This window comes from Rousettus aegyptiacus, unplaced genomic scaffold, assembly GCF_014176215.1.
Source record: "Rousettus aegyptiacus isolate mRouAeg1 unplaced genomic scaffold, mRouAeg1.p scaffold_m13_p_13, whole genome shotgun sequence".
NCBI classification, from domain to species: domain Eukaryota; kingdom Metazoa; phylum Chordata; class Mammalia; order Chiroptera; family Pteropodidae; genus Rousettus; species Rousettus aegyptiacus.
The window spans coordinates 38,839,154-38,867,151 of NW_023416288.1; the positions used below are offsets into that span (position 1 = coordinate 38,839,154).

Sequence of the window (27,998 nt, forward strand, 5' to 3'; positions counted from 1 at the left end):
GGGGTGGCCGCTGCCGCTCCGGGAGCGCCGGGAGCCTTTTCCACGTTTGCAAACGCAGCTGCGCCCAGGCCCGCCCCGCGCCGCCGGAGCTCCGCGCGCCCTCGCCGGCTCCGCGCCCGCCCCGCGCTCCTCTCCTCGCTTCCCCCGATGGCGTTCAGGGCCCGGGGCCGGCGGCCCCCGCTGCCGCCGCTGCTGCTGCTGCTGCTCTGGGTGACCGGGCAGGCAGCGCCGGTCGCGGGCCTGGGCCTGGGCTCCGACACGGAGCCGCAGATCGAGCGGCGCTTCGTGCCCGACGAGTGCCCGCGCACTGTGCGCAGCGGCGACTTCGTGCGCTACCACTACGTGGGGACATTCCCCGACGGCCAGAAGTTCGACTCCAGGTACCGCTCCCCGCGCGGCCGGCCGGCGTCCGCGCTCCCTCTCTCCGGACAGGCCTTTCGCGCCCGGCGGACCTCCCCCAGCCCCGCCCCGCGCGCCTCGCGCTCCTCCCTCCCCCCCCGCGCAGGGCTCCCCGACCCTAAACCCCGCAGCCCCAGGGGCGAGCGTCCGCGCCCTTAGGCTTCCCGGGTCCTCCCACGCGGGACTGGGCTCCCGGAGAAGCCCGTGCGTGGCGGAGTCGGGGCGAGGCACGCGCTCCCAGCGCACCGACAAGGGCGGGATCGACGGAAGATGGCCTCGCCGCGGTGGACCCCGCGCCCGGGGGAGATGTTGGGGGTCGCCCGCCGCCTCCCTGAACCGTGCCGTTCCGCGGGCCCCGTCTCTAGACAGGCCGGGCCGCCGATGCCGAAGCCGATGGAAGCAGCTCCCACGATGCCGGAGCGATTTCGGCGTCCCAGCGTGGTTCTAAGTGCTTTCCATACAACGAACGCGCTTACTTCTTAAAACAATTCCCTGAGGTCGATGCTGTTACTACCCTCATTTTGCCAGTGAAGTCGCCTGAGGCCGTCGAGGCTAAGAAACTTGTTTGCGCGGAGTCAGCGCGGCAGCCCTAGTCCAGGGTCTGTGCGCGTAACTACCAGGGCCCGCCCGCTTTGGCCTTGCAAAAACCCTCCTTGGGGCAGGATGTCGTCCAGCGCGAGGCCCAGCCTTGCACCGTGCCCACGATTCCTGCCCCAAGAGCGCAGCCCCTGCACCTCGCTTCGCTCCAGTTTAGTTTTAGGGGTTAACAGGCCCTTTGTGGCTTCAGTTCGTTCCGCTCTCCTCCCCGAGGCTTTCTTACCAACGGGCCTATTCGGACACTTCCCTCAGCGGATCGCCAGCCTGGGCGGAGAGAACCGTTTGCTGCAGATCTGCTCTGTGCCCTCAGGCCGCCCTAGACTCATCCCGAGATTCTCTTTCAAAAAACTCTCTTAGCTTCTCTTGGGTTTTTTGAAATTACAGACAGTGAGTGAATCTGTAAGAGCCGATTAGCATGCCACGTGGCTCATTGCAACTGCTCAATTGTTTCAATTGCTTCTTAAAAAAAAAAAACGGATTGAGATCTAATTCACATACCATACAATTCACCTCTTTAAAGTGTACAATTTAATAGTTTTTAGTATATTCACAGAATTATGCAGCCATTACAAGTATCTATTTGCAGAACATTTTCGACACTCCCCAAAAGAAATGCTGGACCCATTAGCAGTCTGTCGCCTCCAGCCCCAGGGAGCCACTAATCTCCTCTCTGTCTCTTTATGGAATCCTACAATGTGTGGCGCTGTGTGTCTGGCTTCTTTCGCTTAGCATAATGGTTTCAGAGTTTGTTCATGGTATAGCATTTGTCAGTGCCGCATTCCTTTTTATGGCTGTGTAATATTCCATTGTATGGCTCTACCACACGTTTGTCAGTTGATGAGCATTTTACACTTTTTGACTATTATGAATAATGATGTGTGAACATCGCTACTCACAAGGTTTTGTGTGGGTATGTGTTTCATTTATTTTGGCATATCCCTAGGCGTGGAATTGCTGGATTTTTGGTAACTATATTTAACTCCTTGAAGGACTGCCAAACTGTTTATCCAACAAGGCCACGCCGTTTTACATTCCCACCAGCAACACGCGACGGTTCCAGTTTCTCCGCACGCTCCCTAACGCTCGTAATTGTCTGTCTTTTTCATTATTGCCATCCTAGTGGGTGTGCAGTGGCTGTCTCCTTGTGGTTTTGATTGGTATTTCCCTGGCGGCTCACGGTGCCGAGCATCTTTTCATGTGTTCGTTGACCATTTCTCTGTCTTCTTTCACATGCTTCTTTAGTTAGAAAGTAGGGAAGAATTTCCTGTTCGTGCTGATGGTAATTAATAATTCCCACTTAAAACCAGTTGTCCAGGCGTGGCAGCTCCTTCGAGACAGTGTCAGACAGTGGAAGGAGTACAGAGGGTGTATCGTCCGTTTAGCAAACTTGAGTACAGTGCGTGTCCCTGAAGACGGTGTCTCCTCCTTGCTCCTACCCCTTACGGTTCAGGCAGTTACGTAGTGTGATAAATACAGAAAGTAACAGCACGCCCTCCTGTCTCCCACTGTAGAATTCACATGTGGATTTTACCACACGCCTTTCCAGATGTTAATTCATTCGATCTCCAATGTATTCATTTAACCTCCCAAGACAGTGAGGGAGATGTCTCATTACAAATGAAGAAACTGAGGCTCAGAAAGTTCAGGCGATTTGCCACTAAGCCGTGGAGTGGGGCTTTGAACCTAGGCAGTTTGGCACCAGAGTCTAGTCTACCACATGTATGATGGAAGAAAGGCAAGGAGCTATGGAAGCACACGGCAGGCCTAACTGTACGTGGTGTGTGTGGTGAGTGTGTGTGGTCAGGACGGAGTCCTGGCATTGCAGGGATGAGACCTGAGGAAGAGTAAAGATTACGGGGAGATGCCGAGGGGTGAGGGTTGTGGGGAGGAGAAAGGGCGTGGCAGGTAGAGGGAAGAGCACATGCAGCGGCCTGGGGTACTGTGTTGGGGATATTCGGGCCGTTCAGTGTGGCCTGAGCTAGGAGTGGGAGTAGGGGAGTGACCGCGGGGAGCAGGAGAGGTGAGAGGAGGCCGGAGGAGGTCAGGAGGACGTAGGAGAGGGAAGAGGAAATATCCATTCCTCTGGCTTCCTGTCTATAGAGTCTCTTGGGCTGTGTCCCTGGACTAAAGGCCCTAGCTCAGCTTCCGCCCCTCTCTGCCCCTGGATCCTTCAAGCCCAGGTGTGACAACAGCACCCCCTACTCATCCCCAGAGGTATTGCATGTCCCTGTGTTTCTCTTTGCACCCTGCACACACTTTTGCACTCAGCCCTTGTTATTCAATTCTCCTGAACTGCCTAGTTTGGGGGCATCATCTGTTTCCTGCAGGATCTGGACCGGGATGTCTGCAAAAGGTGTGAATCAGCCAGATCCTGGGACAGGTTGTATAACTGCTCGTTCCAGAGCTTCATTTTCATGACCAGTTCCGGGCTTGAGGCTGCAAATGAATTTATGCCATTCGTGCTGACAGAGCAACTTTATTTTTCCAGATGGCCAGAGTTTTCAGCAGTAGATAAGACTGGTCTCGCATCGTTGCTTTTCTCATGCATGTAAATTACACAATTTCTTTCAGAGCGCTGTTTTTAGTTTTTAGCACTTTGCCTAGGGAGTCATCAAATGACAAAATGAATGCTGCGAGGCAACAACGCTTTGCACACATCACCCGGGGAGGCCCTGTGCTTGGACGGTAGGAGCTGGACCGTCCTGGGTTCTAGCTTGTTTGCCCCCTTGACTAACCTTGTGAGCTTGGGAAATCTTTTCACCCCCAAGGAGCCTGAGTATCAGCACCCACCTTAAAGTGTTGTGTGCAGATCGAATGAGGGAGTAGATGGAAAAGCTTAGCTTAGTTTGCCAAAGCTTAGTGCCTGACATAATACACACTCTCTAAATAGTTATTATTTAAAAATCTCATTAAATTCGGGAACTACATTCAGGTTCTGTGGATGAAAAACGTAATTATAAAGTGGTTTCCAGCCTGCGCTTTGTTGCCGTTTGCACATGTTTTGTCTTTGAAGCTTCAGTTCTGGTCCATTATTAACATAAACCTGCCAGTTTGATGGCGGTTCAGGGCACGGCGACCCGGCAGAGTGAAATTCAAGAGCTGGACTCGGAGGGCGGGTGTTGGCTCTCCAGAGGTTGAGGGTGGAGGTGTAAAGCCGTCCAGGGTCCAGAGCTGGCCACGTGCTTTTGTCTTCTGGCTTGTTGGCCTGGACTTGGAATCTTGCTTTTTGTCCACTGACCTTGGAGAAAGGAAGGCTATTAAAATGGGCCATGGAACTAGGAGGAGAAAGGGAAGAAGGGAATGGGTCTGAGGAAGCTGCCTTCGTGGTGGCGAGGTGGACTGTGCCACCTTCCCAAGCTGCTCCTCGGGGACAGTGAGGAAAAGCCGAAAGTAATTTACTAAACAAAGGTCGGTAGGTACATCCAAATGAGGTAAATTCAGCAGCTCTCAACATTTTATTATACCTAAAATCTCCTACGCATGGATTATCATTGACCATATTTTCGTGTATCACCTTGTGGATTATTTTCATGTGCATCTATATGTGTAAATCCAAAACGGGATTATTTTATACTATGTCTCTGTAACCTGCACTTTTAATGTGTGTATTCGTCTTTGCCGGTGAATAGAAATCTGTCGTTTTTTTTCTTTAAAATTTTAATTTTAATTTTAATTGAGGTTTAATCGACATTTAATAGTATTTTAGTTTCATACTCTTGTGCCATACTCTTGAACTTGGAAGTTCCTTCCAGAGTTTCGTTATTATAAGCTAAGCCCTGTAGTTGTTTACTTAGCCACGGCATCTGAAACTCTGCGGGTGTCTCTGCCAGTGTTTTTTGATAGCCGAGGTCTATGCCTTACACGTCTTTCACATCCCCCAAAGCACTCAGCCCTGTCTCCTCATACGCAGTCCCTTGTCGGTTGCTGGATTTGACATTGAAGAGGATGTGAGCGTGGGCCATAGCCATGATTCCATTATCTATCTTCCAACTTAAGGCCATTACCGTTAAAACACAAATAGCAGTGATTTCAAGACTACGTCAACTTTCTCTTGCCTGTAATAATTGTAGTAACATTGGCATAACTCTTGGGTTTTCAGAGCGCTTTCTACATATTTATATCATACAGATCTTGGGATGGCTTTTATTATGCTTGTTTTGCAGAGGAGGAAACTGAGGTTAAGAGAGTTCAGGTATCCTTTGTGCTACACCCTGCTGCCTCTTTGTTTAACTTATCGACTGAAAGAACGAAAAAAGGAAAAAATATGTGTTAACTTGGGTATGAGTATCTATGATGTCGCTTTTATGTACCAATCACAGAGAAATAGAGTAAACGATATATTTCGTAGAGTCATTGGTAGCTGCGTTGCGAAATAAATTATATGTGTATATTCTGGGGAGAATTATACCGATGCTTATCTAATTAGATTTGCTGACAACATTCAAGGTAATTTAAAAATTCTAGCCCTGCAAGTGCTGTTCCTGTGTCCGTAAGTCCTCTGCAGGCTTTCTGTTTTGCAGTGACCTCCCTCTGCCTGCGGGTACATTTCCACAGGGTGGTTTCACTAAGGGAAAGATTATTTATACTTTTTTTTTTTCCTCTCTCCCTGCCCTTTGGGTCTTCAGCTATGACAGAGACTCCACTTTCAACGTGTTTGTGGGGAAAGGACAGCTGATCGCGGGGATGGACCAGGCTCTGGTCGGGATGTGCGTGAATGAGAGGCGTTTCGTGAAGATACCTCCGGCGCTCGCGTATGGAAGTGAAGGCGTGTGTACGTTTTCGTCCCAAGTTCATTAACACATCTGCAGAAACAACCAGAGCATGAATAGGCCGTTCGGTTGGGCAGACTGGAGAATCTTTTAGGTTGTGCGCACACACACACCCACACACACACACACACACACAGAGCTCGATTTCCCATTATTTCTTCCAGATATGAAAGGAGGCATTATTAACACAGGTGTATTGAATGTGACCTGTGTTGAGAAGAAAAGCTTGCTTTTTCTCTTTGAATTTCTTTTGGAGGAAAGAGGGTGGGAGCGTGGCTCATTTAGGAATTGGAGACCAGCGTCCCCTCGAACCCTTGGCAGCAGCCCCGGAGCCCGTGGGGCCTGGAAGGCCGCGGCGTCTCAGCGTGAACTCTCTTTGATTTCTAGCTGGCGTGATCCCCCCTAATTCAGTGCTTCACTTCGATGTGCTCCTGATGGATATTTGGAACGCCGAAGATCAGGTTCAGATTCACACTTACTTCAAGCCCCCCAGCTGCCCCCGGACCATCCAGGTGTCGGATTTTGTAAGGTACCACTACAACGGGACGTTCTTGGACGGGACGCTGTTCGATTCGAGGTAAGAGCCACCGTTCTGGCTGGTCTCGGTGACATCCCCCTTCGTTCCTTCTGCCTCGCCTGCTTTTCATGCCCCTGGAGAAGCCAGAAAAGGGACCGTTCCCCGCTCTCGCCAGCGTCGGCTCCTTCACATAAGGCTCTCGGTTAACGTTTCACGCTGCGGAGTGCCAGAGTCAAAATCTGTACATCGTAGAAAAACCTAAGAGCAGTGCTTACCTACATTGGCAGTATTCCGAGATCTCATTAAGTGAAGGGCCCTATTACCAAGTAGATTCATTTCTAGTTTTGCCGAGGAAGGCTGAATGCATACGAAGCCATGGAGAAGTGTGGGTGTCAGGTGCTAAGCTGGGGAACAGTGAAACTTTCCCTCTCATAGTAGTGTCAAAATATGATTAGATGGGTCAACAGGCCTATTTTTATAAATCGTCATGGCTTAATTACATACTTTTTATAACTCCGAGGGCATCCGCCCTGTGATCGAGAGCAAAGATCCACGTATGCTTGTCTCCGGGGATGGGTAGGGGTTCATCATTCGGCTGAGACTTGGGCAACAAAAACCTTATTGAGGGAGGAGTCGGAAGCGTCCTCCTGGTATAGAACGCTCTCTTTTTCGCATTGGTTTCCAGTCACAATCGCATGAAGACGTATGACACGTATGTGGGAATCGGCTGGCTGATCCCTGGAATGGACAAAGGGCTGCTGGGGATGTGTGTGGGGGAGAAGCGTGTCATCACCATCCCTCCTTTTCTGGCCTATGGAGAAGATGGAGACGGTGAGTCCCTCTGACCCTCTGCGCCGTTCCTCGCCTGTCCTTATTTGGACTGCAGCGATGAGCTCACCTTGGCACGCGAAATCCCCGGAGCTTCTGCTTTAGACCCGCACTGTCTAACACCTATGGCGATTCTCCATTTAAATGAAAACGAATTGAAATCCAATTTTAATGGACATTAAAATTAAGTACCCTGCGTGTACTTAAGAGCTGCACGTTGCTGAGTACTGCTGTCCTGGACAGTGCAGACACAGATGTCTCTGCAGAAGGTTGTGTGGGGCAGTGCTAGCTGAGGCCCTCCGCTGTCTGATGGGTGAGCTGCAGAAATCCCCACTTATTCCCCGGTCGTCGAGGTTTGTAATTGAGCCGTCTGCCACCGCCTCATAAGCTAAAACCTTGGCTACCAACCTCTCCAACCTATGTGTTTCCCATCTGTGAAATGAAATTTGAACTACACAGTCTAAATATTGTAGACACCAAGGTAGGGATTTTGCATTTGATGCCAGAATTCCCATTTTTCCCCTGATTTGTACTTCCATGGGTTGTACCTGTGACGTTAGCTCTGTGTGGACAAATGCAAAGCATAATGTTATGAGGAAAAAAAAAAACACACACATTAATTTGAATCAATTGAATTGTTCTTTTTGTAGTTTTACTGTGAGGGAAAATTGGCAGAAATAGAATATTGGCATAAATAGAATTTCTCAGTTACTCATATTTGAATTTCAGGCACATTTAATTCTACAGAGAGGCTGACGCAGCAGAGAGACCTCCAGGCATTTAAGCGAGCAGATATACATAGTTTAAAATAGGAGTGAAAACACGGTGCTCTTTAAGAGGTTCACCGACAGTGGTACCCGACACGTAACGAGCCCTTGACATCATGCTTTCCCGGGTACGGAGCCGGAGGGAAGGGGAGACAGAGCGGATGGCTCTCAGCCTTCTCCCCGGCCCCCTCCTCTACATTTACGTGTTTTACGTGTTGGACTCTCCAGACAGTTTCTTTAAAAGTGGGGCGAGGGCTGGGGAGTCCCCTGCTAGAAGGGAAGTTCGAGAACAATTACTGTAACTACGTCGTAATTCTCTCTTCTCCTAGAAATGTTGTTATTCTTATTGATGCTCCAATTGTCTTATCCTTGGCCAGTGGAATTTCATTCTCCTTGGCTCCCAGATCCTTTTTGACATCATCTACATGAACCTGACATACGTAATAAAAACTCGATGCCTAGCCTAATATGAGGAATATTCTCCATTTATTTATTTTAAAGAATCGATAATTTAGATATTTAAAATAAATGGTTTATTTAAAATAGTTATTTTTAAAATGCTTTATACTTTAACATTGTGCTCAGCCATTGAGGTATAATGTTGAATAGGCGAATTGTATGGTGCGGAAATTATATCTCAATAAAATTATTAAAAAAAAAAAAACCCAAGAGTCAATGAGTACATGATCATGCTCGAAAAATTTAAACCCTGGGGTGACTTGTAAAGCTTTCTTCTTTTTTCCTCTGAAATCACAAGATATAGAAAAATACAAAAGATGAATAGTCTACTGCATCCTCCACACACACCCGCACCCATATTTCAGAAATTGACCACACCTTGCATTCCGGAGGCTGACTCAGCAGCCCGATTTCAGCACCACACCTTGCATTCCGGAGGCTGACTCAGCAGCCCGATTTCAGCAGATTTCATCATCCGCCTGAGGGGAAAGAGACAGGGGGTGCCAAAGAGCCAGTCGAAGGCGCACAGGCTTGGCATGCCCTGTGGTTCACCTTGCCCAGGCGACCCCTTAGCATGGCATAACAAATGGCCAGTAACCGAGCCAGGATAGGTGGTTTGTCACTTAACTTCCCAGAGTACTGGGTTTAGAGTTATTTATTGGCTGATGTTGATCTTTGCAGTAAGAGCTACTGCCCAGTAATCTCTCCATGTGGATTATCGTGTTGCAGATGTTGAACAAATCACAGTTAGGATGATCCAAGAGAGGCAGTACCACTATCCAGGAGTGAGACAGAAATGCTTTGAAGACTATTTATTTAGGTCGTGGGTACCATTTTTTCCCTCTCATCTCAGCTAACTTTAGTATTTATTTTTATCTTGTTTTGGATGCACTTAAAGGATTGAATTTTGCACGTTGTCTCTGTACAAAATTGGCTGTGGGTTCCGAAGAACAAGTCTATGTAATGTTCTCCAGAAGCAGATCCGAGCTTTGGAATTTGTGCCCTTAATTGTCTGTGATTTGCATTTGTACACAAACGGAAACTCACAGACCTATGCATTTGGGTTTGCATAACCACCCACATAGAGCCTTGATTTGCCAGCACAAGCCTAGAAAATATGGTCGTGGAGAGTCCCTCGTGTCATTAATATCACTTTGCTACCTTTTCTAGAGAAGTTAGGCTTCAGGTTATACCTGGAAGCCCAGGGTCGGACGCCAGGGGGACCCACCCGAGACAAGGCAGAACATCTGTGTCCTTGGCTTGAAAACGTCAAGGAATGACTCGCGCCAGCACCCGCGGGTGTTGGATGGCAGTTTAAGTGCTTCCTAAATCTTGTGTGCTGGTTTCATCATCTTCCTCCATTCCATTCTAGGGAAAGACATCCCCGGGCAGGCATCTCTGGTGTTTGATGTCGCGTTGTTGGACCTTCATAACCCCAAGGATGGCATTTCCATCGAGAATAAGGTGGTACCTGAAAACTGTGAGCGGCGAAGTCAGAGTGGGGACTTCCTCAGGTATCATTACAACGGCACACTTCTGGACGGCACCTTCTTTGATTCCAGGTGAGGAAATGCCCGGAGCCTTCACTCGCCAGAACGTCTTATTAAAGATACACTACTGGCTGGACTGTGATCTGAAGTGAATACTCTGTCAATGCTGACTTGGAGTTAGGATTTTCATCCAATCCAGGTTTATATTTTCTGTTACCAAATTCCTTCAGAGGGTGGTGGAACTGTCTCCTTGCGGCCTGTGGGAGACGAATGAATCTGCAGGTCAACAGGAGAGGCTCACTCTAGATGCCTACCATTCCTCTATACGGTGCTCAGCTGTCCAAGCGTAACCCAGCTATAGCATCCAAGTTGGGAAGTGGCCAGAGGGGAGGTCCAGGCTGTAGGAGGAGAAGAGAACAGACTTGGTACCAGGAGCCCTGGGTTCTCCTCCCTGTGCGTGGCCCACTGGCTGTGTGACTTTGGATAGCATTTGACCTTCCCGAACTTCAGGGTTTTTACCTGTTATATTAGCACGTTTCTCAAAGAGATGGTTAGATTAAAGAGATAAGGTAGATGGAAGTGCTCCACAAACTTTAAAGGCTTGTCTACTGGTGTGGGCGTGACTGGTTGGAGCCATTCAGCTTCCTTCCTGCTGCGGGCAGAGGCTTCTTCGCCATCCTCCGCTGTTACTCATAGCTGTGTTGTGTTTATAAGGCTTCACCTGCAGGTGGCTGGGGCATGCCTGCTGTTCAGTATGTCTTCCTCCTTAAGTGGCATGTGTTGTTTGGAAACTACTGTGGAGCAAACAAGTTGTGACAGCAATCTACCTGTCTCTCTGAGGTAATAGGCTTCGAGCTGATTTAGTCACCGAGAAACGTGACCGAAGAATTTTTACATGGCATTGTTTTATTTGAATAATTCATTTCCTACCCCTAGGATCTCTTCTTTTAAATTTTTCCTTTGATATTTTGGGAAAAGGTAATAGTCACAAGGTTCAAAATTAAAGCAAAGTATTCATCGAGATATTTCGTACCACCTGGCCCTGCCTACCTCACAACCCCCTCCCCGGTGGACGCTTAGAGCTGACCGCTTGTATTAATAAGTTTCTTTTTTCATTCTTCTGGTGTGTGGATTTTTCTATTGCACATATAAGCAAATACAAATGTTATCTTGTTTTTTCCCCTTCGTAGTATATAGCTTACAGAATGTAACGTAGAGTGTGTATACTGTGTATTTTGCTTCTTGCTTTTTTCCACCTTGGAATTTTTCCATATTCGTGCATGAAAAGGAATCATTGATTTTTTTATGTCTGTCTAGTGTTGTATTGGGTGAATATGCCATATTTATTTAACCATTATTGATGAACATTTGATTTGTTTTTACTCCTTTTCTATTGCCAAAAAACCTCCAGAGTGTATGTATGTTTGTGTGTGTATGTATGTATTATTTCTCATCATGTATGAACTTGGTTCTATCCTTTATTCACTGCAATGTTTCAAACTGAAGGACCATTTTTCTAGTGGGTATTAGATTTTTTCCCCTGTTAATGGAATCACAGTTTTCTTACATGTCAAACAGGTCTTTATTTTAGTACATTAGGATTTAGCTTGTTCTAACAGCTAATTAATATTCCATTGTATAGATTTGTCTTAATTTAGGTAATTAGTCTCTGTTGTTTTCTACCTTTTGACTTTCTAGGGATGGTTGCAGTAACTATTTTTGTAGCTAGATTTTAAAGTATATGATTAATTGTTTCCTTGGGATAGATTTCTAGAAGAATCTCTGGGTCAGATTTTGTGTATTTTTACAACTTTTGATATACACTGCAAAGTTGTCTTCAGGCAAGGTTTTCCATCACTGTCTAGGAGTGCCCTTTTTCCCGCAAACTTGGTAATGCTGAGTATCATTTAAAAATAATCTTTGCTAATTTAAAGATGAAAAATGGAAGCTTATATAGCTTTAATCTGAATTTCTTCGATTGCAATTAAGGTTGAAATTTTTCAAATATTTATTGACTATTAGGATATCTTCTTTTGTGATTTACCTGTTTATGTCTTTTGCCTGTTTTTATGTTGAGGGTACTGGTATTTATCTTTTCTTATTGATTTGAAAACTCTATCCCAGGGGTCCCCAACCCCTGGGCCACAAACCCGTGCTGGTTCTTGGCCTGTTAGGAACCAGGCTGCACAGCAGGAGTTGAGCTGCTGGTGAGCTGGCAAAGCTTCATCTGTATCTGCAGCCGCTCCCCAGCGCTAGCATCACCGCCTCAGCTCCGCCTCAGATCACTGGGCATTAGATTTTTACAGGAGCACCTGACTGGTGGCAGAAAGATTAGGGACCCGCTGCTCTATACATTAAAGATATTAACCCTTTTATGGTTGTATGTTATTGAAAGCATGTCCCCTATTTATTTACATTTTAATTTTGGTCATTGTGATTTTTGACCTCTTTATATGTAAACTTTTTATGTTGTTAAATACATTCCACTTCTCTCTTATGGCTTCCTTTATTTTTATATATTCTGTTTTTGGTGACTTGCCAAAAAGTCTGTTCCTTCCCCTAGAGTATATAAACATTTGCCTGTATTTTCCTCATACCCTTTGAATGTTGGGGTTTTTTTTTTTACCCTGTAAAATATTCTTTATTAGAATTTTTATTTTGTGAAGTGTTATGTTGTTTCATACAATGAAACAACACAAAGATATGTAATAAAATGTAATACTTTCTCATCAACCCATCTATTCTCACCGCTCAGGATAAATATTAATAACCTTCCAGTCTCTCCCCATACTTATAAATGCTTTCATGTTTAAATCTTCAGTCCATCTGGAATTTGTTTTGGTATTCAGTGTGACAGTAAGGACCTAACTATTTTTTTTCCAGATGGTCAGCTAGTGTGTCCAACACCCATTATTAAATAACTGTTTTTTCTTTTTCCCTTACTCATCTAAAATCTGATTTTTATTGTGTACCAAATTTTTAAATATACTTTTGGATCTTTTTTCATTGGTCTAGCTGTTCCTGGGCCAGTATCATGTCTTTATTATAGTTTTTAGTTTATATAATAGAGAGTATTTTTCTATTTTTAAACATTATTTTCTAAGTGATACATTGACATGGTTTAAAATCCTAAAAGTATAAAAAGGTAAATAATAAAGAATTTCCCCCCTATTCTTGTCCCTCAAACAGCCAGTTCTACTTTTCACAGGGCACCAGTGTTATGAATTTCATAGGTCTTCCGTTTATATGCAGTGAATGACATGTTCCCTCGTTTTAAATTTTTACAGGAGTGGGAGCTTGCTATATGCTGTGCGTTCAGAACAGTATTCTTGATCATTTGTTTTTCCAAATGAATTTTAGAGTCCCCTGTTCCCCTGTACACACCACTCAGGTTTTGATGGGAATTGTTTTAAAATTCATAAATTAGTTTGGGGGACATCGATGACTTTACAATTCTCGGCTTTCCCATGGGGGACATGGTGATTTTCCATTTATTTAAGTCTTCTTAAGGAGTTATTTAAAATCCTCCATACGGAGAGCCCAGCCTGTCCCTCCAGCCTCTGCCGAAGCGCTTTCCCGCCTCCGGGCCTCTGCCCCTCTCTTACCCCAGTGCTCTTCCCTCGTGCTGGTCCCCGTATTCCTGTGTCCGCTTCACCCCCCAACCACGTGGAACCTTTGCCGACTATTCCAGCTGGTGGCTCTTCCCTCCTCTAAGGCACCCGCCATCTCTCCTACTGTCTGGTGACCCTTTATAAGGGATCCCTTCTTGCAGGTGTCCTCCTCCTCCCCAAGTGGCCAGCGGCGAGCTGCCCTTTGCTGATGCTCGCCAAGCACCCGCGGGAGAAGCAGCAACGTGGGGGACGTGGGAGGTCGGAGAGCCGAGCCTGCCCTTCCTCGGCCGCCGTGTTCCCATCCTGGTCTTCCTGGCCCCTTGTGGGGCTGGGGTCTGAAGCTGTTCAATGCTCCTGCCCCACAGGCTCCTCCGGGAGGGCTGTGTGGATGATCTGCTTCCTGGGTGAGGAGGGTCATCCGTTGTCATCATTTCTTCACGCCCCCTGGCTTTGCGGTGTCTGAGGGGTGTTGAGCAGGAAGAGCCTGTCACGATTTTGCTTATCATCTCCCTGGCCCCACTCGGCTGGCCTCCTGCCCTGAGGCAGCCATCCTTCGGCTGTGTTTGATGAGGTCCTGGCGAAAGTGACGGGCTCCTTCAGGCCAGGCTCTGTACCAGGTGGGCGTGGGGGATCGGCGCGGGTCACTGTGGGTCACAGTTGGGTTAGAAGACGTGGCAGATGAAGTTTCATCATTTTACTCTGGAATCATCAGGCTTTGGAGAGTCATTTCTCATTCTCACCAAACCCAGAGTATTCGGATTCAATTGGCAGTTGACACAGAGGCTGGATCTCTCCACTGAGCGGAATGCTCGGGCCTCCTGCCATTGGCATTTGGGAAACCCAAGAACTCACCAGAAGGTGGCTGGGCCAGCGGCATTGCAGGAGGGAGGACTCATCCGGGCCTTGATGGAGACTGCAGCGTTCGCTGGCTGTTCTCCGCTTCGGATGCTGGGGACATTGTCCTCGGACACATTCTTCGTTGCTGGTAGCGGCCGATGTTTGATGATTTTTCATTAACTTGACGCGGCTGCAGGCGGACGGTCCAACTGAGAGTAGCTGCATTCCCAAGGTTGTTCGCTGTCACCGCGTCCCATTCGGGAGGCGCGTCGCCGGCAGCGCCCACGTGGTGCTGGCTTCTCGTTCTCCGTCTCAGAGGAGCGTGTCGCGGCTGTGGCCCCAGGGTCCGAGGCTCGCCCTTTTGCGGGGGGGGGGGGTGGGAGGGGGACAGGCCTCCGTGTCCCCTTGGCCCGGCGGCGCCCACGACGTCTGCTGCGGAGCCGCTGCCGAGCGACCTCGTGCGTTTCTTTTGCAGCTACTCCAGGAACCGCACCTTCGACACGTACATCGGGCAGGGCTACGTGATCGCCGGCATGGACGAGGGTCTGCTCGGGGTGTGCATCGGCGAGAAGCGGAGGATCGTGGTGCCGCCTCACCTGGGGTATGGGGAGGAAGGGCGAGGTGAGTGCCAGCCGCCGTCCTGGGGCCGAACTAAGCCCCCCGGGCTCCTGGGAGCCGAGATGGGCCCAGCCGCAGCCGCGAGGGCCCAAATGGCTTCAGTGTCTGGAGATGCCCTGCTGCCCCCCCTTATCCTCTCTGCCCGTTTTCCTTTTCCTGTTGAAAAATGTTTAAAGCGACGCCAAAGTTGAAAGAACCGTACAGTGAACCCCTGGTATTTTCACCAGTTGTTACCATCGTGCTATATTTATTTTCTCTCTTAGTATATAAATGAAATTTTGTTGTCGTTGAGCCATTGGAAAGTAGATTACAAAGCCCCCTTTCTGGGTGTTTGTTTCTTAACACTTTTACTGCGGTGTACGGTCTATACCAGAAAATTCGCCCGTTTGAAGTGTGCGATTCCGTGACTTTTAGTGACCATCACCCTACTCCAGCTTTAGAACATTTTTGTCACCCTGATAGCAAACTCTCTCTCTTAAAAGTTACACAAATAACACGTGTTCACGTCATTAAAAGAAAATGCAGATAACCAAAGAAAACAGAAACCTCCCACAATCCCAGTTCCCAGGAATAAACATTGTAATGTGGCGGAAGAGCGACCTCAAAAGGCGTCCACGTCCTCTCCCCTCAAACCTGTGAACATGTCCCTTTACGTGCTAACAGGGACTCTGCAGATGTGATTACGATAAGGATCTCGAGATGGGGAGGTTAGCGTGGGCCATCCCGGTGGCCTTGATGTCCTCGCAAGAGTAAGAGGGAAGCAGAACATAGCGAGGAGAAAATGCCAGGCTGCTGGCGGAGACTATGGGAGAAGGGGCCGCAAGCCACGGAGCGAGGGCGGCCTTGAGAAGCTGGAAAAGGCAAGGAAACAGATTCTCCCCCTGACGCCTCCAGAAGGAACTCATCCCTGCCCACACCTCGAATTTCGACTTCCCAGAGTCGTAAGAATAAATTCGTGTTGTTTTAAACCACCAAGTTTGTGGTGATTTACCGTGGCAGTAATAGAAAATTAATACGAGCACAAACTGAGTGCTCTTCTGTACTTTAGAGTTTTGTGAATCATCTGTGCAGGTGGAAGGGAATGCACACCCCCCTACACTAATCAGCACTGAAAAAAACAGGGTCATTTACAAATATTACTTTGTAATTTCTCTCTTCACCTGATTTGCTGTGAGCAACTTTCTATGCCAATAGGCATTTTTAATAGTTGCATAGTGTTCCCGGCCATACTTCCTTTCTTAATTATGTTTTTCCTCGTATACCATTTTTTTGCTAGCTTGCTTAGGAATAGTCAGGGCGGTATTTATTTTGCTTCTGTTTTCTTTGTGCTGATGGGTTTCTGATTGGTCAGGCTGGCTGTACACCTTGTTTCATTTTGTTAACCCTCTTCAGACTACTTTCGATATGTCCTATTTGGAATTTCCCCAGTAGGGCTGGTCCAGAGGATCTAAGAATATCAGGTCATTTGGAAGGTAGGCTGTAGAGAAACACATTTTCCCCCACTGACTCAAATTTCTGATTTATAAAGCCACAACAGCTCATACGTAGCTTAAGACATAGTTAATTGGCCTTACTTAACGTTCTGTTGATTTAGTTTCTTGATGCTTCGTTCTACATCATGTAAAATCCCACTTCCAGCCAAATATATTCAGAAATAGAAAACTACTTTCTGAGTATCCACGTTGGACTATGCCCTCAGGACTAAGCCTTCCTTTCTCTAAAAAGAATGTATTGATGGAAAACATTTGCTTAAATTATTTTTCTCCTTTTGGCTTCCTATCAAGTATGAGACAGCTCTGCAGAGAATTATAGAAGGCTCTGGATAGCATCTGAAGACTCATAAATTTTCTGGGCATGAGGCTGCTTCATCCCGAATCATACGTTGCCATGGGGGAGGGGCGCCCCGACGCGTAACCGCCGGGTGCTTCCGTGCGGGGTCCACCTCTGTCCTCTTTGTGAGGTGTGCCTGGACCTAACATTAATCCCCGAGGGCCTGACCTGAGAAGGGTGTCAAGGACCCAGAGGACGTTTGTGGTTTCTTCACCACGCACCACGGGGCCAGGCACACAGTAAACGCTCAGTGAGCATTTGCGGAAGGGCCGAAATGATGGGCTGGCCGTGGGCATCACAGGCTCCGTCCTTAGCCTTTCCTTCTGGTGTAGCCGTTTTCCCCACGAGGTTGCTGCGGAGACTTTACTGAGGGACCACGTACGAAAAACGCTTGTGTGAACCGTAAAATGTTATGCCGATGTGGGGTGATGTTTTCAAAAGTGGAGAAGATGGACGAGGAAAGTATATGAATGATTTTGCGTAGAAGGAACAAATTGGACGTGTCGTAAAGGCATCTGGGTGCGCTGGGTGCGCCGTCTCAGCAGGGGCGTGCGGGGCCCGTTGGGGCTCGGTGTCTTTCCCCTGTGAATTTTTGTTGGTTTTGTTTCCCTTGCACAGTGATAGGGCACCGAGTGGTTTTCACTCTGCAGCTGATTTTTCTCATCTCACCTCTTGCTTCTGGTAGGCGCTGGGGCAAGCCTTGATTTGGCGGGGCTTTAGCTTTCTCATCTGTGATGAACTTGGCCAGAAATCGTTCAGGCTCACTCCCAGGGGGGCAGTAGCGCATCGTCTGGAACTGCAGTTCAGACTGTGCTCCTCCCTGGCTACGTGAGCCGGGGCAGATCTGTGCCTCAGTTTCCCCATCTGTGAAATGAGGGTTGGGTTGCTTCACCCCCGGAGGACCCCCCAGGGTTTCAGCCTGGGTCCCCGTGTTCCTCACTGGCGCCGTGGGGGGGTGGGGCACGTGCTTCTGCCTGCAGGGCGCCCTCATGAATTCCTGTGTCCGTCCCTTAGGGAACATCCCTGGCTCGGCCGTGCTGGTGTTTGACATCCACGTGATCGACTTCCACAACCCCGCGGACTCCATCAGCATCACCTCCCACTACAAGCCCCCCGACTGCTCGGTGCTGAGCAAGAAGGGCGATTACCTCAAGTACCACTACAACGCCTCGCTTCTGGACGGGACCCTGCTGGACTCCACGTAAGGGCGGCGGGAATGGCGGGGGCAGGCTGGGGGCAGGCTGGGGGCGGGGGACAGCAGCCGTGTGTTCCAGGAGTCTCCTTTCCTTTTCCTCAGACACTGGAGGAGAGGTCTCATCTCCATGCTCCCCCCGCCGCCTGTCCCAACCCCACGTAGCTGAACCCCACATCACCGTTCAGGTGAACGGTCTCCCCATGCCCCTGGGCAATCGTCTTTCAGAAAAACAAATCTTATCTTATAACCGATGTCTTTAGAAATTAACCCATAGATAAAGTCCCATCTCCGGAGTCTGGCTCGTCAGGCTCTTTGTCAGCCCGGTGCGCCTCACCTGCCTCACCTGCCTCACCTGCCTCACCTGCTGGGCCCCACCTGCCACCTCCCAGGGCTGCGGTGCACCATGGGGCAGGACTGCCTGGCTCCACCTTTCCTCCCCGCCGACTTCTGCCCTGGCTTCCATGTCCCCCCTTTCCTCAAAATCTTTTCTTATGTCTTAGGCAGCATCAACTCCTCCTGCTTTTGTAGTCTCGTAATATTTTATGTATTACCTACCTGCTTGTTACTTTTGTTTCTGTTTCTTTTGCTAATCCGAAGACCTTAGTGACACCCAATGTGTTTATTCATATGTTTATTCCTTACATCCAGCCCAGAACCTAGCACAAAGGGAGGGAGCGTGTTATAAATGTTAATTGAGGTGAGTCTGAAAACATATTAATGGTAATCAGTAGTATAAACTAGTATTAGGGAGGCTACAGCTTTGCTTCTTATGTATCTGAAACTTCAGATGTATCTGCAAGTTAATACAATATTCTTTTCTTTGAGGAAGAAACATTTCTAGCCTTCCTTATATCTCCATATAAGCACATTCATTTTTATACTGAGCCTGACTTAGATTCCTAAGTTTGGGCCTGGGGAGGAAGCGGGGCTTCATATAAATAAGTGTGTGCTGATTCGTTTTTCTAGATGGGGCGGGCCTTCCCTCCACTCTACAAGGCCCTCTGCCTTCTGGCGACAGAGTGTGGCTGGGCAGAGCAGGGCGTGGAGGGAGCCCCAGGGACTCACTCTTGATGGCTTTCTCTCTCCTGCTGTGAGATCCTGTGTAATGATGCATCTGTCATTATTTCATCAAATCCAAAATGTGTCCATTATTAGGAGCCTCATTTTATGAATCTCTAAGGAAGTAAAAATGCTGCCAAAAAATAATGATGTGCTGTCAACAGTAAAATGCATCCCAATGGCAGAGATGTTAAAATGTGGAAAAATAGGCCTTATGGAATCAATGAAATATGTACCAGCTTCTGGGGCAAAGATTTACAGGGACATGATTTAAAACGGACCTCCTCATACTAATAGCAGAAGCTTGTGGAGGGCGGCGGGGAGGCAGCGTGGCTTCTAGTTGTTTTGGGGACTGAGTGAGTTTATGCGTGTGAAAATGGTCCATGAGTTTGGAACAGTCTGTAAGGACAATGGCTTACTGTCGTTGCTCCGGCTAATGTTCGTATTTTTGTCAGGTGCTCCTACAGCCGTGGAGAGGGGAAGGAGGGGGTGGAGCCAAGGATGTCCCTCTCAGTGGGCTCAGGATGTGCTGCTCGCGTGGGGTGGGGAGAAGCAGCCTCCCAGCCTTCTCGTGTGTGTTTGGTGGGTTCACAACCTTCTTACAGAGCATCCGGGAGCCCCGTGATGCTCCTTCCTCTCATCGTAGACTCCATTCTGAACCCTGAGAGTCATTTGTGTTCCGTGCAAAGGGCAGCGTCCCTGCTGGACTTTTCTGGGTGTGAGCTCCAGAATAATGGGATGACGGAAGTGTGGCAGGCGTCTGCCCACCTGTACATGGGGGAGGAGCCCCTTCTGGAAAGGTTGGACTTGCTCCAGCTCTGAGCCCCGTGTGGACTCTCCTGAGGCAGGTGCTGCTGGCTGTTGACAGGGTAGGAGGGACCGTGGGTGGGGAACCAGAGAGGGCAGCCACAGGCAGGAAGCAGGAAGCTTGTGAAGGATGGGACTCCGGGAAGGAATGCACAGAAGGAATGAGGAGAATGTCTGAGAGCAAGATAGGACGGCCCAAAGAAAAAGAATTAGTGGGGCCTTCAGTCGTGACACCTGAAAGCAGATCGTTTCCTTGGAAAATATTCTTTATGTGTGTTTAAATTGGCCTCAGCGAGGAAGAATAGAGATTCGTTGTTTGACACATAAATGAGTTCTTGAATATTCAGACTTCGAAACCCAGTAGTCCCATGGGAAGTCCCCGATGGCCGCTGGAGAAAAACAGTGAAGGCACCTCTGTGCTCCTGACAAAGGGGCGCTTGTGTGGGGGATGGGGCAGAGGACGCCCCCCCCCCCCGCCCCCTGCGGGCCTCGGGCCAGGGCTCCTGTGCCAGTGCTGGCTTCGTTTCAGTTTCACCCCAGGTGGGACAAATGCAAACCCTGTTTGGCTTTGCTGGCCCGAGAACCAGCCTGGCCCTGGGAACCAGATCCGGGAAGGAGAGAGCTGGCGACCCCGTGCCCAGGGCAGGCCGGGAAGACGGGGCTGTCCGCTCCGTGTGTCACCGCCTGGGGATGGGCATCAAGGGGCCCCCAAGACGCTGGAGAGGCTTTTCTCCCTTGACATTGAAAACCATTCCCGCCGTTTGCCTTTAGGAAGTGATAGAAGTTCAGAAATGGATTTATTTTCAGTAGTGATTAAGGTAATAGGGCCAACTTTTATTGATCTGGATTATCCAGGGACCATGGACATCAAAGATAATTAAAACCATGGCCCAAATTAAACTCTCGGTTATTTTTCTGGAATCAAAGACTGTTACAGGCACGAGCGTTCTGTACCCTCAAGGCCGTCCATGTATCAGCCCTTTATACTTCTCTGCTGTGCCCTGCATAACGTATTATTTAGTGTCTAGAACATCCCTGTCTTATAGGTGAGGAACCGAAATTGCATTTCCCAGGGCCACACGACGTGGCTGAACCAGGATTCAGACTCGGGTCTTGCCGAATCGAAAACCCAGGGTTTTAACTACATTATATATATTTTTTAATTCTCGTGAAAGTTTCTGGCTAGAGCATGGACTAAGGCTTAGAGAAAGAATTTAAGGGCAGCACAGAGGACCTTCCTCCCCGTGGGCCATCGGCCGCCGTGACGTCCCTCTGCCCCTCCGTGCTCTCGTGTGCCTTTCCTGCAAACACGGACCTCCTCCCGTGCGGCTCAACGCACACGTTAGAATCGGGAAGTAACCCTGAGACGTTACTACCACCTGTTGCTTTTCAGACGCCACTTACGTTTTGCCAAATGTTCCCGTGAGGTCTTCCATCTCAGAAGGAGCCCCTTCCAACGTGTCCCGACACTGAACAGTTCCTCCGTCTTCCTTCGATTGTCACCTTGACACTCTTGAGGATCACAGGTGTTTTCTTTTGCAGAACCGCCCCTCCGTGGGGTTTTGTCTGATGCTTCCTCATGACCAGACTGGGGCTCTGTGTCTTTGGCAGGGATGCGACGTGTCCTTCTCAGGAGAACACTCTCAAGTGCCCGTGGGATGATCACCTAACCAGGGACTCTTCTGTTTCGTTTTCAGGTGGAATTTAGGCAAAACGTATAATATCGTCTTGGGATCTGGACAAGTCGTGCTGGGAATGGATATGGGTCTCAGAGAGATGTGCGTTGGAGAGAAGCGGACGGTGATCATTCCGCCCCACCTGGGCTATGGGGAGGCTGGCGTGGGTAAGTGTTAAAGGGTGTTTGGGGCACATTCGCCATCTAAATTTTGTGCTTTTGGGGGTACCACATTTAGAATCACAGTATGCTTCTTCCGTTTTAAACCCAAAGAATCTTTTTTTTTTTTTTTTTAAGTATTTAGTCTATGGCCATACCACCCTGAACAAGCCCGATCCCGTCTGATCTCGGAAGCTAAGCAGGGTCGGGCCTGGTTAGTACTTGGGTGGGAGACCACCCAGGAAAACCAGGTGCTGTAGGCGGAAAAAATAAAAAATAAAAAAATAAGGGATCGTAAGCTTACAAGGTCCTTACAATTTGTGAGGTCAAATGAGGGTTGCCTCACCTTAAAAAAAAAAAAAAAAAAAGCATTCAGTACGTGTGTTTAGAGGCCTCTGTGAATTCACTGCTGATGACCTGCTAACGCTCCGTGCCCTCCTGGGAGAGCAGGAGTTTCTGTGAGAAAACCTGGGACTGTCAGACCTCCACATGTGAAGTGTCCCTGGTGGAGCCTCCCAGGAAACTTCTCCTAGGCGAGGCTAAGTGCTTCCTTCTAGAACTGTCCTGGGACCGTGAAATGCTAGAGGCCTTTGCTGTTCACATCCCCCGAACCTGTGAGCTGTCCAAGGAGATTCCCTTTTGTGAAAAGAGATGAGTTTCAAGTTCTGGAAGTAGTGGCGTCACCTCGCCCTCACGGCTTTTGTGGCCTGTGTACGTTACGATTTCGGCCAGAATGAGTCCACATGGGGGTTCGGGAACCCCTTCTTTTTCAGTGGAGGAGACGGGGAGTGCTAACTTGTGAAAGTGGTAGGTGCTTTGATCTTCTCTTTTTCACAATTTTTAAATAATTGTAAAAATGTCCTTTGCTACCCCACCCCTATCTGAAAAGAAACGCTTAAAATATATGTTGTACATCCTATAAGACCAGGCTCCTGTCTTATAAGAGCACGGTCTTACAGGATATACAGCATGTTTGCAGCCTCTGCAAGCAGGTGCAGCTGTGAATGGAAAGGAAATAAAGCCCAAATTCCATTAAAGTATATATAAATAATTACATAATCTATAATAATAATTTAAATAATACATCTTACATTGTGTGTGTGTGTATATATTCACATACTTACATGTAACTTCTTTGGGACTCTTACTGTATATACTGTTCTTGAATTTGTGTTTACAGTCATATCTTAGATCATGATTCTACGGCATACTTTATTATTCTTGCAGTTCTGCTCTTAGATTTATTTAAAAGTTCTACCTTTGTAGTCTCTACTAGTGCCTTTCAAACTTTTTTCACCAAAACACACAATAAGAAATGCATTTTGTCTCCTAATCTGTATCACATATAAACATACTATGTATATCTATGTACATATATACACACACGCTTAGTTTATATATAAAGTTGAAACTCCAGTTTCATAAAACGATACTTATCCTTCCTATGTGCAATGTACCCTGATCTATTTTATTTTGTCTCTTAATTAAAAAAAAAAGTGCTGGTCACCGTCCTCTAAACTGATTTCATTCATTACTCACTAACGGTCACCGGCCACAGTTTGGAAGAGCCACGTGTGCGGCTGATCTTTCTTGCACAGAAATGCCCGCCCTCGGCCAGGCGGCCTGAACCAGGGCTGGGGCGCGGGCGAGGGGGTGAGGCCGCCGCCCCGCGGCGCTCACACTGCATCCCCTCCCGACCCCCCCCCCCTGTTGGTGACACAGACGGAGAAGTGCCTGGCAGTGCGGTGCTGGTGTTCGACATCGAGCTGCTGGAGCTCGTGGCCGGCCTGCCCGAGGGCTACATGTTCGTATGGAACGGAGAAGTGTCCCCCAACCTCTTCGAGGAAATCGACAAGGATGGCGATGGAGAAGTCCTCCTGGAAGAGGTGAGTGGCCTTGGAAGGAAAGTGGGAGCCTGACTGGGCTTCCGAACGTAAGGCCTTGTCGGTGTGGGGAGGGCCCCGTGCTCACTCCCCATGGTGACAATAATCTGTTCACGTGTGTACCAAGCACTTTTACACACGCTCTCTGAGTCGAAGCTCATAATGCCTCTTTGAATAAACTGAGGCCCTGAGAGGCGCGGGCTCCCAGACCTGGGTTTGGTTTTCTGTGCCTAGGTGCTCGCCGCTTGCCTGCATGGCGCTGTTTGTCCCATGTATTGGCTTGCTGGGCCCTCACGACAGCCGTGCAATCGTCCCTAGTTTTCAGAAGAAGCGGCCGGGCACAGAGAAGGCAAATGACTTGCCCGAGGTCACACAGCTGCCTGGCGCTTTGAGCCAGGATCCGCTGCCCTGTTCCATCATCCACATCCTGTTGTCTGCCCCGAGCTGGACGCCCCCTCCTGGAGCTGGGCGGTAGCGTCCCCGGTCCTGTCCCCGCTCTGGGGAGGTCCAGCCCTCGCCCTTCCTCATCTGCTTCCTCATGGACGTCACTCCAGCCTTCTTGCCTTCCTTTCTCACGTCATCACTGTTTCCTCGGCGACCGGATCGTTCGCCCCGGCACCGAGCCTGGTCTTGCCAGGGTGACCGGTGCCGTCCATATCGCCGAATCCGGCGGTCGGTTCTCTCTCTCACATCCGCACGGCTGGCTCCTTTGTGCGACGCCTTCTCGCCCCGGCTTCTGGGACACCGCCCTCTCGGCGTTCCGTCTCGCCGGTGGCTCCTTCTCAGGAGTCTCTCTCTGGTCTCTTCGTGTCCGAGTGCTGCCGGCTAAGGCTTCAGTTTCTTTTCCTGTCCATCTTAACGTCATTCCCGGCTGGCTCGTCCAGCCCTCTGGCTTTACCGTTTATCTCCTGAGGACTTCGGGATCTGTCACCCTCTCCACTTCACACTCATTTATCCATCCACCTGCCCACTTGACATCTTCATTTATTGAACCCCCGATATCCACCCCCCAACTCTGAACTCGCTTCACCCAAAGCCTTTTCTATCTCACTTGATGGCAACTTTATCCCTCCCTTTGCTCGGGCGAGAGCACTCGGTAACCTTTGTCTTCCTCTCATAGGCCACGATAAATCCATCGGGCTATCATTCTAGCTCTGTCTTGAACATACACCCGGAACGTAACCGTTTCTCACCTCCTCCACATCCTAGCATCTGATTGCCATCATCCCCTTGGACCTCCGCGAAGGTCTCTCTGCTTTCACCGCTGCCCTTCACAGCAGCCGGGGCGATCCTTCGAAAGCACGAGTCGGACCACGGCCCGCCTCGACTCAGACCCTGCAGAAGCCCCCGGACTTTCCAGATTCTCTACAGTGGCCTGCAAAGGCCCCGCCAAGGCCTCCCACAGTCGGCTCGCTGTAGCCTCTCCCCCCGCTGCCCTCCTCCTGCTGGTCCGTGGACACACAGGCGTGCGTCCGCCCCAGGCCGATGCCGTTCTCCCTGCTCAGGTCTCGAGACTCTGCCCCCAGATAGCTGTCAGGTGTGTTCGCTCACTCCCTCGAGGCTTCGCACACGTCTCGCTCTTGCATGGGGCTCTTACCCCGACCCCCAGGCTGATGCTTCGACCCGCTCGCCCACCTGTGCTCTTGATCTTCCTTCCTTGGCTCAACTCTTTAATTTTTCTAGAGCATTTCACCTTCTGACTTAATATGTAATCGACTTATTTTTTTGTGTGTTCATTTTTAATCGTGCGTCTTTCCTACTAGAATATGCTAGAACTACAAGAGCGTGTTTCGTTTGTGTATTGACCTGTCGCTAGGGCCTGGGATGGTGCTGAGCACAAAGCAGATGGTCCGTTTTTATTGTGTGAATGAATGAATGAATGAATGCGGGCAGCAGTGGTCTCGGCAGCAGGGATCTGAGGTTGGGGATCATCCTTCGGTGGAGAACTAAGGTTTGGTTTGGGGAGAAGGGAGAGCTCCAATGGCTGCTCTGAATTAATTGCCTGGGACCTAAGGGTTCCCGGAGTCATTTAGTCAGGGGTTTTTAACCTGCACCTGGAGAAAAAGAAAATCCAGGTGGCATAGCTCACAAGGTCTTGTCCGTTTTGCTAGCTCAGACTCAGACTCTGCTCCGTGCGGGCCCAGGCTCGGTGTTCTCAGCTGCCAAATCTCAGGGCCTGTCCTTCCCTTTTCTCTGCAGTTCTCAGAGTACATTCACGCCCAGGTGGCGTCTGGCAAAGGCAAGCTCGCTCCCGGTTTTGACGCCGAGATGATTGTGAAGAACATGTTCACCAACCAGGACCGGAATGGAGATGGCAAGGTCGTGGCGGAGGAGTTTAAACTCAAAGACCAGGAGGCCAAACACGACGAACTCTGAAGCTGACGTGAGCCACTCGTGTGACACCACGCCCCCCGCTGTGGCAGACCGCGCCGTGAGGGCGCGAGGGCCTCTCAGAGGGCGAATCGTCAGCAAGTGGGAGCGAGTCAGCATCTGGGGCAGACATCGGGGGTGGGTCAGTGCACACGGTGAGGATTTTAGGCCGAATGCCACGATGTTAAACGAGACCGGTGTGAGGTGCCTTCGCGTGGGCTGCGTAGGGTATCGGAAAGGCCGCACTGCCAATCACTGTTTCGTGGGCCTTCCGGGTAGTTTTGTTACTAAAGGAAAATAGTGTCGTACAGAAGTTAAAGCCACGTTTAAGGGAACAGAAGGAAAAGTGTCCGGCATATTTATGTAAAGAGGGGTAGGAAAAAAAATTTTTAACTTTGCTGACTTTTTTTTTTTTTCTTTCTTTTTTAACGAGTGTTCTCCCAACGGGCCGGAGAGACATTAGGGCATGTCCCAGCAGGATTTCTGGAAGGCCTCGGAAAACTTTTCTCAGTGGCCCGTACAGGCTCTGGTGATGCCCAGCATCCACAGCGCGCGGACACACACACACACACACACACACACACACACGCTTTTCTAGTTAATCACACATCAGGTGACCCAACACGAGGTGGTACCTAGGACCACAGGCAGAGAGCCCGATTCTGCATTCGCCACGTTAGATTACCTGCTTGACTCTTTCTCATTTCTGCCACGCTGTCCCGTAGGGTGCGCCCCCTCCCTGACCCCTTTGATCCGACAGATACGCACAGGGCTGGAGGCTAAGCCGGGCTCCAGAGTGCCTCGCCGTGGCCGAGGTGGGAGTGTCATCGTAACAGATAAGCACACACAGCGTGACTATTTCTGCCGCTCATCGTGTGTGTCCTAGAGAGGGAGGCGCCCCGAAGCCCGGAGCCTCTCTCCGCCCAGCAGAGCCAGGACACTGTGACTGCGGGCCTGCGCTGCCGTGTCACGCGGGAACCACCTTGCCGCCTCATGCCCTCTGTTCCCACTGGTGGTGGCACTCACCCCGAAGGAATCGGTGATTTTTTTTTTTTACCTGAAATTGCTTTATTTTACTAATTTAAACTGTTTTGTACTGATGTAGCTCCACGAAGATGCCATGCACTCATTCAGCAGAATAAATGTTGGAAGACTGACCTTTTCGTATATAAAATACTGAATTCTGTCATCAGGTTTTGTGGTGTTTTATTTGAAGGCTGAGGGGATCCCATGAGAACATGCCGTGCAGTCAGAATCCCCTTGATAAAAACTCAGAGAGACCGCTCTGCTGAGCATGAGGTGTGAGGACGCCCTTCTAGCACCTTCCGAAGGGAAGCTAACGGAAGGACTGCTCGCAAAGGCGTGGACAGGACTTGGGGACCCATGGCGAGGTACCCAGGACAGCTGGTGGCCAGTGACAGCCTCTGGGCCTGAGCCACCCCCGGAACTGTGGCTGGCACTGCAGCATCGAGGGGTGAGGGACGACACCCCCCATTCTCTGTCCTGCTGCTGGCTCCCATTAGCTGAATCCAGGTGGAGCCAGGGGCAGGAGAGCCCAGGGGCCGGTGTTCTCAGAGGTCTGCCCGCTGGGTTCAGAGAAAGGTGGAGAGTGGATCAGGTACGGGGTCAGCGTGGGAGCGAATGGAGAGCATCTGGCACCGGTTTAGGGGGAAGAATGTCTATATTGTGAGGCATGTGTTCACCGACCAGGACCGGCAAGGTCACGGCAGAGTAATTTAAACATACGTTTTTAAAAAGCTAATTCGATAGTGTACTTCTTACGGAAGCAGCTTCAGGGATTCCTTGTGCTTCGGAAAGGCGAGCGAGAGGCCCACGGCCTTCCCGGGTGCCGCCGCCGCCGTGGTCACTGATGTTCCTTAGCACAGTCACTCAGAGTGTTCGTGCAACAGAAAACCTCTCCTTACGTGCCCCGGGTGCGTTAGCAATCTTGCTAAGTTGAACTGCCGTTTACTGGAATGCATTGCATTGGACCCGCAGTACTTCATTATCCTTACGTAGTCTTCATGGAGATAAAAACCTTGGGCTTTTATTTTCTGCTTCAGATTTTGAGCCGATCCTGCTCGAATGTCTTCACTGGCTGTTTTCTACAGCGATGCAGAAAAGTTGG

General features: G+C 49.4%; 2 protein-coding genes and 1 non-coding gene across 3 annotated transcripts in view; 2 read left to right on the top strand and 1 right to left on the bottom strand.

Moving 5' to 3' along the window:
• On the top strand, nt 1-27,057 carry FKBP9 (FKBP prolyl isomerase 9). The gene is made up of 10 exons (XM_016160192.2): nt 1-380; nt 5,622-5,767; nt 6,153-6,342; nt 6,968-7,113; nt 9,709-9,898; nt 14,750-14,895; nt 17,737-17,923; nt 21,481-21,626; nt 23,340-23,503; nt 25,700-27,057. Exons 1-10 carry the CDS (start codon nt 148-150, stop codon nt 25,874-25,876), a joined length of 1,725 nt encoding a protein of 574 aa, XP_016015678.2. The 5' UTR covers nt 1-147; the 3' UTR covers nt 25,877-27,057.
• LOC118610968 lies at nt 21,762-21,880 on the top strand. Its single transcript, XR_004954150.1, has one exon. It is a non-coding gene; the product is annotated as a 5S ribosomal RNA (ribosomal RNA).
• The window catches only part of NT5C3A (5'-nucleotidase, cytosolic IIIA), a 50,353-nt gene continuing 49,268 nt past the window's right edge, over nt 26,914-27,998 (bottom strand). Inside the window, exon 9 of the mRNA XM_036231106.1 lies at nt 26,914-27,998. Within this exon, the coding sequence (XP_036086999.1) occupies nt 27,930-27,998 (69 nt within the window). The 3' untranslated portion in view covers nt 26,914-27,929.